We start from the raw sequence: 14,044 nt of genomic DNA, 5'->3' as shown, positions 1-14,044 counted from the left end.
GCCATTGCTTGTTGCATTCTTGTGTGTTTTCCTCTGGGGAAGCCATGGCTTGTTGCATTCTTGGCGCTGCGCTGTGTGTTTTCCTCTGGGGAAGCCATGGCTTGTTGCATTCTTGTCGCTGCGCCGTTTCCCAAACGAATTGGTTGGCTGTTGTACCCAGCTAAACAGTCACTCTCTCCCCGGTGCTTGGGGATGTTGATTTATCAAGTCAAGAGGCTGGATTAAAAAATGTGTTGACTGGTTTCTACATATAACCAGTTTTGTTGGTACAAACAGAGCTCCTCCCTCCCCATGCATCCTATCGGTACCTGCATGAGCCTTCCGCCTCTGGTTAGCGGTGTATCTGTAGCGCCCCTTTCAAAATGGCCGCTGGATTGATGCAAATAATAATCACGATCCTGCCAGGTAGTCATAGACTACTCTGTAGTTAACTTTTAATGAAAAGCCTTTCCATCTACCCAGAGCCATATAGTAATGATCTACCCCAAGAGGGTCATCATTAGCATCGCTAATGGCTACACAGATCTACCCCAAGAGGGTCATCATTAGCATCGCTAATGGCTACACAGATCTACCCCAAGAGGGTTATCATTAGCATCGCTAATGGCTACACAGATCTACCCCAAGAGGGTTATCATTAGCATCGCTAATGGCTACACAGATCTACCCCAAGAGGGTTATCATTAGCATCGCTAATGGCTACACAGATCTACCCCAAGAGGGTTTTTATTAGCATCGCTAATGGCTACATAGATCTACCCAAAGGTGGTTATCATTAGCATCGCTAATGGCTACACAGATATACCCCAAGACAGTTATCATTAGCATCGCTAATGGCTACACAGATCTACCCCAAGAGGGTTATCATTAGCATCGCTAATGGCTACACAGATCTACCCAAAGGCGGTTATCATTAGCATCGCTAATGGCTACACAGATATACCTCAAGAGGGTTATCATTAGCATCGCTAATGGCTACACAGATCTACCCCAAGAGGGTTATCATTAGCATCGCTAATGGCTACATAGATCTACCCAAAGGCGGTTATCATTAGCATCGCTAATGGCTACACAGATATACCCCAAGACAGTTATCATTAGCATCGCTAATGGCTACACAGATCTACCCCAAGAGGGTTATCATTAGCATCGCTAATGGCTACACAGACCTACCCCAAGAGGGTTGTCATTAGCATCGCTAATGGCTACACAGATCTACCCAAAGGCGGTTATCATTAGCATTGCTAATGGCTACACAGATCTACCCAAAGGCGGTTATCATTAGCATTGCTAATGGCTACACAGATCTACCCCAAGAGGGTTATCATTAGCATTGCTAATGGCTACACAGACCTATCCCAAGAGGGTTTTTATTAGCATCGCTAATGGCTACACAGATCTACCCCAAGGCGGTTATCATTAGCATCGCTAATGGCTACACAGACCTACCCAAAGGCGGTTATCATTAGCATCGCTAATGGCTACACAGACCTACCCCAAGAGGGTTATCATTAACCAATCACTGATGCATTCATCATTAACCAATCACTGAATACCAATCACTGATGCATTCTGTTCATGTCTTATGATCAACTTGAGCTAATTAATACATTTTCTAATAAGTTCAATACACTTAGTTGCAATTTCCAAATGTGAGACGTGATAGAAAGTAACAAAATTCTAGTAACGAACCGTTTTTCATGTCATCGTATCGAAAAAAGACAGACATTTTGGTGTGTGTACTCTGTGTTGATACTTGAGGTCTATGTAACAGCGTTGTGTAGTGTGCAGTGTGCAGTGGGCAGTGTGTAGTGTGCAGTGTGTAGTGTGCAGTGTGCAGTGTGTAGTGTGTAGTGTGTAGTGTGTAGAGTGTAGTGTGCAGTGTGTAGTGTGTAGGGTGTAGGGTGCAGTGTGCAGTGTGTAGTGTGTAGTGTGTAGTGTGTAGAGTGTAGTGTGCAGTGTGTAGTGTGTAGTGTGTAGTGTGTAGTGTATAGTGTGTAGTGTGTAGTGTGTAGTGTGTAGGGTGTAGTGTGTAGTGTGTAGTGTGTAGGGTGTAGTGTGTAGTGTATACTCACCGTGCTGGAACCTGAAGTCTATGTAGCAGCGTTCTCCAGTGTGTCTCCTGCGTTTTCTCTTCTCTAACGCCTCAGAGTCTTGCAGCTGCTTCACCGCTTCACATAAGGCCTGAAACAGAAAGACACTGAGTGAGGCCTGATTCACACTGAGAGACACTGAGTGAGGCCTGATTCACACTGAGAGACACTGAGTGAGGCCTGATTCACACTGAGTGAGGCCTGATTCACACAGAGAGACACTGAGTGAGGCCTGATTCACACAGAGAGACACTGAGTGAGGCCTGATTCACACAGAGAGACACTGAGTGAGGCCTGATTCACACAGAGAGACACTGAGTGAGGCCTGATTCACACAGAGAGACACTGAGTGAAACCTGATTCACACAGAGAGACACTGAGTGAGGCCTGATTCACACAGAGAGACACTGAGTGAGGCCTGATTCACACAGAGAGACACTGAGTGAGGCCTGATTCACACAGAGAGACACTGAGTGAGGCCTGATTCACACAGAGAGACACTGAGTGAGGCCTGATTCACACAGAGAGACACTGAGTGAGGCCTGATTCACACAGAGAGACACTGAGTGAAACCTGAGTCACACAGAGACACTGAGTGAGGCCTGATTCACACAGAGAGACACTGAGTGAGGCCAGATTCACACAGAGAGACACTGAGTGAGGCCTGATTCACACAGAGAGACACTGAGTGAGGCCTGATTCACACAGAGAGACACTGAGTGAGGCCTGATTCACACAGAGAGACACTGAGTGAGGCCTGATTCACACTGACACTGAGTGAGGCCTGATTCACACAGAGAGACACTGAGTGAAACCTGAGTCACACAGAGACACTGAGTGATGCCTGATTCACACAGAGAGACACTGAGTGAGGCCTGATTCACACTGACACTGAGTGAGGCCTGATTCACACAGAGAGACACTGAGTGAAACCTGAGTCACACAGAGACACTGAGTGATGCCTGATTCACACAGAGAGACACTGAGTGAGGCCTGATTCTGAGTGAGGCCTGATTCACACAGAGAGACACTGAGTGAGGCCTGATTCACACAGAGAGACACTGAGTGAGGCCTGATTCACACAGAGAGACACTGAGTGAGGCCTGATTCACACAGAGAGACACTGAGTGAGGCCTGATTCACACAGAGAGACACTGAGTGAAACCTGAGTCACACAGAGACACTGAGTGAGGCCTGATTCACACAGAGAGACACTGAGTGAGGCCAGATTCACACAGAGAGACACTGAGTGAGGCCTGATTCACACAGAGAGACACTGAGTGAGGCCTGATTCACACAGAGAGACACTGAGTGAGGCCTGATTCACACAGAGAGACACTGAGTGAGGCCTGATTCACACTGACACTGAGTGAGGCCTGATTCACACAGAGAGACACTGAGTGAAACCTGAGTCACACAGAGACACTGAGTGATGCCTGATTCACACAGAGAGACACTGAGTGAGGCCTGATTCACACTGACACTGAGTGAGGCCTGATTCACACAGAGAGACACTGAGTGAAACCTGAGTCACACAGAGACACTGAGTGATGCCTGATTCACACAGAGAGACACTGAGTGAGGCCTGATTCACACAGAGAGACACTGAGTGAGGCCTGATTCACACTGAGTGAGGCCTGATTCACACTGAGAGACAGTGAGTGAGGCCTGATTCACACAGAGAGACACTGAGTGAGGCCTGATTCACACAGAGAGACACTGAGTGAGGCCTGATTCACACAGAGAGACACTGAGTGAAACCTGAGTCACACAGAGACACTGAGTGATGCCTGATTCACACAGAGAGACACTGAGTGAGGCCTGATTCACACAGAGAGACACTGAGTGAGGCCTGATTCACACAGAGAGACACTGAGTGAGGCCTGATTCACACAGAGAGACACTGAGTGAAACCTGAGTCACACAGAGACACTGAGTGATGCCTGATTCACACAGAGAGACACTGAGTGAGGCCTGATTCACACAGAGAGACACTGAGTGAAACCTGATTAACACAGAGAGACACTGAGTGAGGCCTGATTCACACAGAGACACTGAGTGAGGCCTGATTCACACAGAGACACTGAGTGAGGCCTGATTCACACTGATTCACACTGAATGAGGCCTGATTCACACTGAGAGACAGTGAGTGAGGCCTGATTCACACAGAGAGACACTGAGTGAGGCCTGATTCACACAGAGAGACACTGAGTGAGGCCTGATTCACACTGATTCACACTGAGTGAGGCCTGACTCACACTGAGAGACAGTGAGTGAGGCCTGATTCACACAGAGAGACACTGAGTGATGCCTGATTCACACAGAGACACTGAGTGAGGCCTGATTCACACAGAGAGACACTGAGTGAGGCCTGATTCACACAGAGAGACACTGAGTGATGCCTGATTCACACAGAGAGACACTGAGTGAGGCCTGATTCACACAGAGACACTAAGTGAAACCTGAGTCACACAGAGACACTGAGTGATGCCTGATAAACACACAGAGACACTGAGTGATGCCTGATAAACACAGGGAGACAATGACACACAGACATTCCATTAGCTGGTACTTGAAAATATCCTGATGAAGACACCAGCTATGTTTCCATTAGTTTGTCCAGTGATTTTGTCGACATTTACAGAAGTTTGCATAGAAAATAGATGCAACAATTACCTGCCACGGTGTCACCATTGAACGGTCGTGTCGATATAAACTGGACATAATGACGTCACGCCTATGTTTGCGTAGTGTGTGTACCTTGTGTGTGATTGCGTAGCGTGTGTACCTTGCGTGCGATTGGGTAGTGTGTATACCTTGCGTGTGATTGCATAGTGTGTGTACCTTGCGTGTGATTGGGTAGTGTGTACCTTGCGTGTGATTGCGTAGCGTGTGTACCTTGCGTGTGATTGCTTCGCGTGTGTACCTTGCGTGTGATTGCGTAGCGTGTGTACCTTGCGTGTGATTGCGTAGCGTGTGTACCTTGCGTGTGATTGGGTAGTGTGTATACCTTGCGTGTGATTGGGTAGTGTGTGTACCTTGCGTGTGATTGGGTAGTGTGTGTACCTTGCATGTGATTGCGTAGTGTGTGTACCTTGCGTGTGATTGGGTAGTGTGTGTACCTTGCGTGTGATTGGGTAGCGTGTGTACCTTGCGTGTGATTGCGTAGTGTGTGTACCTTGCGTGTGATTGGGTAGCGTGTGTACCTTGCGTGTGATTGCGTAGTGTGTGTACCTTGCGTGTGATTGCGTAGCGTGTGTACCTTGCGTGTGATTGCGTAGTGTGTGTACCTTGCGTGTGATTGCTTCGCGTGTGTACCTTGCGTGTGATTGCGTAGTGTGTGTACCTTGCGTGTGATTGCTTCGCGTGTGTACCTTGAGTGTGATTGCGTAGTGTGTGTACCTTGCGTGTGATTGCGTAGCGTGTGTACCTTGCGTGTGATTGCGTAGCGTGTGTACCTTGCGTGTGATTGGGTAGCGTGTGTACCTTGCGTGTGATTGGGTAGCGTGTGTACCTTGCGTGTGTACCTTGCGTGTGATTGCGTAGCGTGTGTACCTTGCGTGTGATTGCGTAGTGTGTGTACCTTGCGTGTGATTGCGTAGTGTGTGTACCTTGCGTGTGATTGCGTAGTGTGTGTACCTTGCGTGTGATTGCATAGTGTGTGTACCTTGCGTGTGATTGCATAGTGTGTGTACTTTGCGTGTGATTGCGTAGTGTGTGTACCTTGCGTGTGATTGCATAGTGTGTGTACCTTGCGTGTGATTGCATAGTGTGTGTACCTTGCGTGTGATTGCGTAGTGTGTGTACCTTGCGTGTGATTGCGTAGTGTGTGTACCTTGCGTGTGATTGCATAGTGTGTGTACCTTGCGTGTGATTGTGTAGCGTGTGTACCTTGCGTGTGATTGCGTAGCGTGTGTACCTTGCGTGTGATTGCATAGTGTGTGTACCTTGCGTGTGATTGCATAGTGTGTGTACTTTGCGTGTGATTGCGTAGTGTGTGTACCTTGCGTGTGATTGCATAGTGTGTGTACCTTGCGTGTGATTGCATAGTGTGTGTACCTTGCGTGTGATTGCATAGTGTGTGTACCTTGCGTGTGATTGCGTAGTGTGTGTACCTTGCGTGTGATTGCGTAGTGTGTGTACCTTGCGTGTGATTGCGTAGTGTGTGTACCTTGCGTGTGATTGCATAGTGTGTGTACCTTGCGTGTGATTGCGTAGCGTGTGTAACTTGCGTGTGATTGTGTAGTGTGTGTACCTTGCGTGTGATTGCTTCGCGTGTGTACCTTGCGTGTGATTGCGTAGTGTGTGTACCTTGCGTGTGATTGCGTAGCGTGTGTACCTTGCGTGTGATTGCGTAGCGTGTGTACCTTGCGTGTGATTGGGTAGCGTGTGTACCTTGCGTGTGATTGGGTAGCGTGTGTACCTTGCGTGTGATTGGGTAGCGTGTGTACCTTGCGTGTGTACCTTGCGTGTGATTGCGTAGCGTGTGTACCTTGCGTGTGATTGCGTAGTGTGTGTACCTTGCGTGTGATTGCGTAGTGTGTGTACCTTGCGTGTGATTGCGTAGTGTGTGTACCTTGCGTGTGATTGCATAGTGTGTGTACCTTGCGTGTGATTGCATAGTGTGTGTACTTTGCGTGTGATTGCGTAGTGTGTGTACCTTGCGTGTGATTGCATAGTGTGTGTACCTTGCGTGTGATTGCGTAGTGTGTGTACCTTGCGTGTGATTGCGTAGTGTGTGTACCTTGCGTGTGATTGCGTAGTGTGTGTACCTTGCGTGTGATTGCGTAGTGTGTGTACCTTGCGTGTGATTGCGTAGTGTGTGTACCTTGCGTGTGATTGCGTAGTGTGTGTACCTTGCGTGTGATTGCGTAGCGTGTGTAACTTGTGTGTGATTGTGTAGCGTGTGTACCTTGCGTGTGATTGGGTAGCGTGTGTACCTTGCGTGTGATTGGGTAGTGTGTATACCTTGCGTGTGATTGGGTAGTGTGTGTACCTTGCGTGTGATTGCGTAGTGTGTGTACCTTGCGTGTGATTGGGTAGTGTGTGTACCTTGCGTGTGATTGCGTAGCGTGTGTACCTTGCGTGTGATTGGGTAGTGTGTGTACCTTGCGTGTGATTGCGTAGCGTGTGTACCTTGCGTGTGATTGCGTAGCGTGTGTACCTTGCGTGTGATTGCATAGTGTGTGTACCTTGCGTGTGATTGCATAGTGTGTGTACTTTGCGTGTGATTGCGTAGTGTGTGTACCTTGCGTGTGATTGCATAGTGTGTGTACCTTGCGTGTGATTGCATAGTGTGTGTACCTTGCGTGTGATTGCATAGTGTGTGTACCTTGCGTGTGATTGCGTAGTGTGTGTACCTTGCGTGTGATTGCGTAGTGTGTGTACCTTGCGTGTGATTGCGTAGTGTGTGTACCTTGCGTGTGATTGCATAGCGTGTGTACCTTGCGTGTGATTGCGTAGCGTGTGTAACTTGCGTGTGATTGTGTAGCGTGTATACCTTGCGTGTGATTGGGTAGTGTGTGTACCTTGCGTGTGATTGCGTAGCGTGTGTACCTTGCGTGTGATTGGGTAGCGTGTGTACCTTGCGTGTGATTGCGTAGCGTGTGTACCTTGCGTGTGATTGGGTAGCGTGTGTACCTTGCGTGTGATTGGGTAGTGTGTGTACCTTGCGTGTGATTGCGTAGCGTGTGTACCTTGCGTGTGATTGGGTAGCGTGCATACTTTGCGTGTGATTGGGTAGCGTGTGTACCTTGCGTGTGATTGCGTAGCGTGTGTACCTTGCGTGTGATTGGGTAGCGTGTGTACCTTGCGTGTGATTGGGTAGCGTGTGTACCTTGCGTGTGATTGGGTAGTGTGTGTACCTTGCGTGTGATTGCGTAGTGTGTGTACCTTGCGTGTGATTGCGTAGTGTGTGTACCTTGCGTGTGATTGCGTAGTGTGTGTACCTTGCGTGTGATTGCGTAGCGTGTGTAACTTGCGTGTGATTGTGTAGCGTGTGTACCTTGCGTGTGATTGGGTAGCGTGTGTACCTTGCGTGTGATTGGGTAGTGTGTATACCTTGCGTGTGATTGGGTAGTGTGTGTACCTTGCGTGTGATTGCGTAGCGTGTGTACCTTGCGTGTGATTGCGTAGTGTGTGTACCTCGCGTGTGATTGCGTAGCGTGTGTACCTTGCGTGTGATTGCGTAGCGTGTGTACCTTGCGTGTGATTGCGTAGCGTGTGTACCTTGCATGTGATTGGGTAGTGTGTGTACCTTGCGTGTGATTGCGTAGCGTGTATACCTCGCGTGTGATTGGGTAGTGTGTGTACCTTGCGTGTGATTGCGTAGTGCCCCTTCATGGCGTTGAGGCTCCATTTGATGTCCTGACAGGAGATCATCCTGAAGTCTCCCATCAAGAGGTCAGCTGCCTGCATCACCACCTCTGGACCCACCGGACCCAACGACCCGTAGTCAAACAGGTCCTCTGCAGACTGCACACAGAGAGACAGGGTTACCAGGACCCAACGACCCGTAGTCAAACAGGTCCTCTGCAGACTACACACAGAGACAGGGTTACCAGGCCCTAACGACCCGTAGTCAAACAGGTCCTCTGCAGACTGCACACAGAGAGACAGGGTTACCAGGACCCAACGACCCGTGGTCAAACAGGTCCTCTGCAGACTGCACACAGAGAGACAGGGTTACCAGGACCCAACGACCCGTAGTCAAACAGGTCCTCTGCAGACTGCACACAGAGAGACAGGGTTACCAGGACCTAACGACCCGTAGTCAAACAGGTCCTCTGCAGACTGCACACAGAGAGACAGGGTTACCAGGACCCAACGACCCGTAGTCAAACAGGTCCTCTACAGACTGCACACAGAGAGACAGGGTTACCAGGACCCAACGACCCGTAGTCAGAGACAGGGTTACCAGGACCTAACGACCCGTAGTCAAACAGGTCCTCTACAGACTACACACAGAGAGACAGGGTTACCAGGACCTAACGACCCGTAGTCAGAGACAGGGTTAACATTAGGGATGGGCGTTTGAAATCATTTCACTATCGGAATAGTACCATCATTTTTTAGGATACTCTAAATACGGTGTTTCTTTAACCCTTTTTAACCTGAGCACTGCTGCGCGAGGGAGAGACGCTGCCGTGGTGGAGGGGACGGAGGGAGAGATGGAGCACAGGAGGGAGAGATGGAGCACAGTGGAGAGGACAGGAGGGAGAGACGCTGCCGTGGTGGAGGGGACGGAGTGAGAGATGGAGCACAGTGGAGCGGACAGGAGGGAGAGATGGAGCGCAGTGGGGGAGGGGACGGAGTGAGAGATGGAGCACAGTGGAGGGGACAGGAGGGAGAGATGGAGCACAGTGGAGGGGACAGGAGGGAGAGATGGAGCACAGTGGAGCAGACAGGAGGGAGAGACGCTGCAGTGGTGGAGGGGACGGAGGGAGAGATGGAGCACAGTGGAGGGGACAGGAGGGAGAGATGGAGCACAGTGGAGGGGACAGGAGGGAGAGATGGAGCACAGTGGAGCAGACAGGAGGGAGAGACGCTGCAGTGGTGGAGGGGACGGAGTGAGAGATGGAGCACAGTGGAGCAGACAGGAGGGAGAGATGGAGCGCAGTGGAGCAGACAGGAGGGAGAGACGCTGCAGTGGTGGAGCAGACAGGAGGGAGAGACGCTGCAGTGGGGGAGGGGACGGAGGGAGAGATGGAGCACAGTGGAGCAGACAGGAGGGAGAGACGCTGCCGTGGTGGAGCAGACAGGAGGGAGAGACGCTGCAGTGGGGGAGGGGACGGAGGGAGAGATGGAGCACAGTGGAGCAGACAGGAGGGAGAGACGCTGCCGTGGTGGAGGGGACGGAGGGAGAGATGGAGCAGTGGGGGAGGGGACGGAGTGAGAGATGGAGCACAGTGGAGGGGACAGGAGGGAGAGACGCTGCAGTGGTGGAGGGGACGGAGGGAGAGATGGAGCACAGTGGAGCAGACAGGAGGGAGAGACGCTGCAGTGGTGGAGGGGACGGAGTGAGAGATGGAGCACAGTGGAGCAGACAGGAGGGAGAGACGCTGCAGTGGGGGAGGGGACGGAGTGAGAGATGGAGCACAGGAGGGAGAGACGCTGCAGTGGGGGAGGGGACGGAGTGAGAGATGGAGCACAGTGGAGCAGACAGGAGGGAGAGACGCTGCAGTGGTGGAGGGGACGGAGTGAGAGATGGAGCACAGTGGAGGGGACAGGAGGGAGAGACGCTGCAGTGGGGGAGGGGACGGAGTGAGAGATGGAGCACAGTTGGAGCAGACAGGAGGGAGAGACGCTGCAGTGGTGGAGAGGACGGAGTGAGAGATGGAGCACAGTGGAGGGGACAGGAGGGAGAGATGGAGCACAGTGGAGGGGACAGGAGGGAGAGATGGAGCACAGTGGAGGGGACAGGAGGGAGAGACGCTGCAGTGGGGGAGGGGACGGAGTGAGAGATGGAGCACAGTGGAGCAGACAGGAGGGAGAGACGCTGCAGTGGTGGAGGGGACGGAGTGAGAGATGGAGCACAGTGGAGGGGACAGGAGGGAGAGACGCTGCAGTGGGGGAGGGGACGGAGTGAGAGATGGAGCACAGGAGGGAGAGACGCTGCAGTGGTGGAGGGGACGGAGGGAGAGATGGAGCACAGTGGAGCGGACAGGAGGGAGAGACGCTGCAGTGGGGGAGGGGACGGAGTGAGAGATGGAGCACAGTGGAGGGGACAGGAGGGAGAGACGCTGCAGTGGGGGAGGGGACGGAGTGAGAGATGGAGCACAGGAGGGAGAGACGCTGCAGTGGGGGAGGGGACGGAGTGAGAGATGGAGCACAGGAGGGAGAGACGCTGCAGTGGTGGAGGGGACGGAGTGAGAGATGGAGCACAGTGGAGCAGACAGGAGGGAGAGACGCTGCAGTGGGGGAGGGGACGGAGTGAGAGATGGAGCACAGTGGAGCGGACAGGAGGGAGAGATGGAGCACAGTGGAGCAGACAGGAGGGAGAGATGGAGCACAGTGGAGCAGACAGGAGGGAGAGATGGAGCACAGTGGAGCGGACAGGAGGGAGAGACGCTGCAGTGGGGGAGGGGACGGAGTGAGAGATGGAGCACAGTGGAGCAGACAGGAGGGAGAGACGCTGCAGTGGGGGAGGGGACGGAGGGAGGGATGGAGCACAGTGGGGGGGACAGGAGGGAGAGACACTGCAGTGGTGGAGGGGACGGAGGGAGAGATGGAGCACAGTGGGGGGGACAGGAGGGAGAGACACTGCAGTGGTGGAGGGGACGGAGTGAGAGATGGAGCACAGTGGAGCAGACAGAAGGGAGAGATGGAGCACAGTGGAGGGGACGGAGGGAGAGATGGAGCACAGTGGAGCAGACAGGAGGGAGAGACGCTGCAGTGGGGGAGGGGACGGAGTGAGAGATGGAGCACAGTGGAGCAGACAGGAGGGAGAGATGGAGCAGACAGGAGGGAGAGACGCTGCAGTGGGGGAGGGGACGGAGGGAGAGATGGAGCACAGTGGAGCAGACAGGAGGGAGAGACGCTGCAGTGGTGGAGGGGACGGAGGGAGAGATGGAGCACAGTGGAGCAGACAGGAGGGAGAGACGCTGCAGTGGTGGAGGGGACGGAGGGAGAGATGGAGCACAGTGGAGCGGACAAGCTACCGACTGTAGTTCTGCTGATTGGCCAACATAAACAACAAGCTACCGACTGTAGTTCTGCTGATTGGCCAACATAAACAACAAGCTACCGACTGTAGTTCTGCTGATTGGCCAACATAAACAACAAGCTACCGACTGTAGTTCTGCTGATTGGCCAACATATAAACAACAAGCTACCGACTGTAGTTCTGCTGATTGGCCAACATAAACAACAAGCTATCGACTGTAGTTCTGCTGATCGGCCAACATAAACAACAAGCTACCGACTGTAGTTCTGCTGATCGGCCAACATAAACAACAAGCTACCGACTGTAGTTCTGGTGATTGGCCAACATAAACAACAAGCTACCGACTGTAGTTCTGCTGATTGGCCAACATAAACAACAAGCTACCGACTGTAGTTCTGCTGATTGGCCAACATAAACAACAAGCTACCGACTGTAGTTCTGCTGATCGGCCAACATAAACAACAAGCTACCGACTGTAGTTCTGCTGATCGGCCAACATAAAAAACAAGCTACCGACTGTAGTTCTGCTGATTGGCCAACATAAACAACAAGCTACCGACTGTAGTTCTGCTGATTGGCCAACATAAACAACAAGCTACCGACTGTAGTTCTGCTGATTGGCCAACATAAACAACAAGCTACCGACTGTAGTTCTGCTGATTGGCCAACATAAACAACAAGCTATCGACTGTAGTTCTGCTGATTGGCCAACATAAACAACAAGCTACCGACTGTAGTTCTGCTGATCGGCCAACATAAACAACAAGCTACCGACTGTAGTTCTTCTGATCGGCCAACATAAACAACAAGCTACCGACTGTAGTTCTGCTGATTGGCCAACATAAACAACAAGCTACCGACTGTAGTTCTGCTGATAGGCCAACATAAACAACAAGCTACCGACTGTAGTTCTGCTGATTGGCCAACATAAACAACAAGCTACCGACTGTAGTTCTGCTGATTGGCCAACATAAACAACAAGCTACCGACTGTAGTTCTGCTGATTGGCCAACATAAACAACAAGCTACCGACTGTAGTTCTGCTGATTGGCCAACATAAACAACAAGCTACCGACTGTAGTTCTGCTGATTGGCCAACATAAACAACAAGCTACCGACTGTAGTTCTGCTGATTGTCCAACATATAAACAACAAGCTACCGACTGTAGTTCTGCTGATTGGCCAACATAAACAACAAGCTACTGACTGTAGTTATGCTGATTGGCCAACATAAACAACAAGCTACCGACTGTAGTTCTGCTGATTGGCCAACATATAAACAACAAGCTATCGACTGTAGTTCTGCTGATCGGCCAACATAAACAACAAGCTACCGACTGTAGTTCTGCTGATCGGCCAACATAAACAACAAGCTACCGACTGTAGTTCTGGTGATTGGCCAACATAAACAACAAGCTACCGACTGTAGTTCTGCTGATTGGCCAACATATAAACAACAAGCTACCGGCTGTAGTTCTGCTGATTGGCCAACATAAACAACAAGCTACCGGCTGTAGTTCTGCTGATTGGCCAACATAAACAACAAGCTACCGACTGTAGTTCTGCTGATTGGCCAACATAAACAACAAGCTACCGACTGTAGTTCTGCTGATTGGCCAACATAAACAACAAGCTACCGACTGTAGTTCTGCTGATTGGCCAACATATAAACAACAAGCTACCGCCTGTAGTTCTGCTGATTGGCCAACATAAACAACAAGCTACCGGCTGTAGTTCTGCTGATTGGCCAACATAAACAACAAGCTACCGACTGTAGTTCTGCTGATTGGCCAACATAAACAACAAGCTACCGACTGTAGTTCTGCTGATTGGCCAACATAAACAACAAGCTACCGACTGTAGTTCTGCTGATTGGCCAACATAAACAACAAGCTACCGACTGTAGTTCTGCTGATTGGCCAACATAAACAACAAGCTACCGACTGTAGTTCTGCTGATTGGCCAACATATAAACAACAAGCTACCGACTGTAGTTCTGCTGATTGGCCAACATATAAACAACAAGCTACCGACTGTAGTTCTGCTGATTGGCCAACATAAACAACAAGCTACCGACTGTAGTTCTGCTGATTGGCCAACATAAACAACAAGCTACCGACTGTAGTTCTGCTGATTGGCCAACATAAACAACAAGCTACCGACTGTAGTTCTGCTGATTGGCCAACATATAAACAAGCTACAGGCCTTTTTACGGGAACACCTTACTAAAAACGACATTCAAAAGTTAATCCTTTTATTCAATAAAACATTTGAAATGTCATGGTAT

At 50.9% G+C, this 14,044-nt stretch overlaps 1 protein-coding gene across 1 annotated transcript in view; it reads right to left on the bottom strand.

The window, feature by feature from the left end:
- Window positions 1-14,044, bottom strand: part of LOC311123018 (uncharacterized protein) — a 47,094-nt gene that overhangs the window by 22,442 nt on the left and 10,608 nt on the right. Inside the window, exons 7-8 of the mRNA XM_084197312.1 lie at window positions 8,406-8,567; window positions 2,076-2,184 (exon numbers count right to left, since the gene is read on the bottom strand). Of these exons, the coding sequence (XP_084053438.1) occupies window positions 2,076-2,184; window positions 8,406-8,567 (271 nt within the window). The remainder of the gene's footprint in view (window positions 1-2,075; window positions 2,185-8,405; window positions 8,568-14,044) is intronic.

The sequence above is a fragment of the Coregonus lavaretus genome (assembly GCF_964263955.1).
Source record: "Coregonus lavaretus genome assembly, contig: HAP1_SCAFFOLD_1943, whole genome shotgun sequence".
Classification (NCBI taxonomy): domain Eukaryota; kingdom Metazoa; phylum Chordata; class Actinopteri; order Salmoniformes; family Salmonidae; genus Coregonus; species Coregonus lavaretus.
This window is presented reverse-complemented; position numbering and strand designations above follow the sequence as displayed.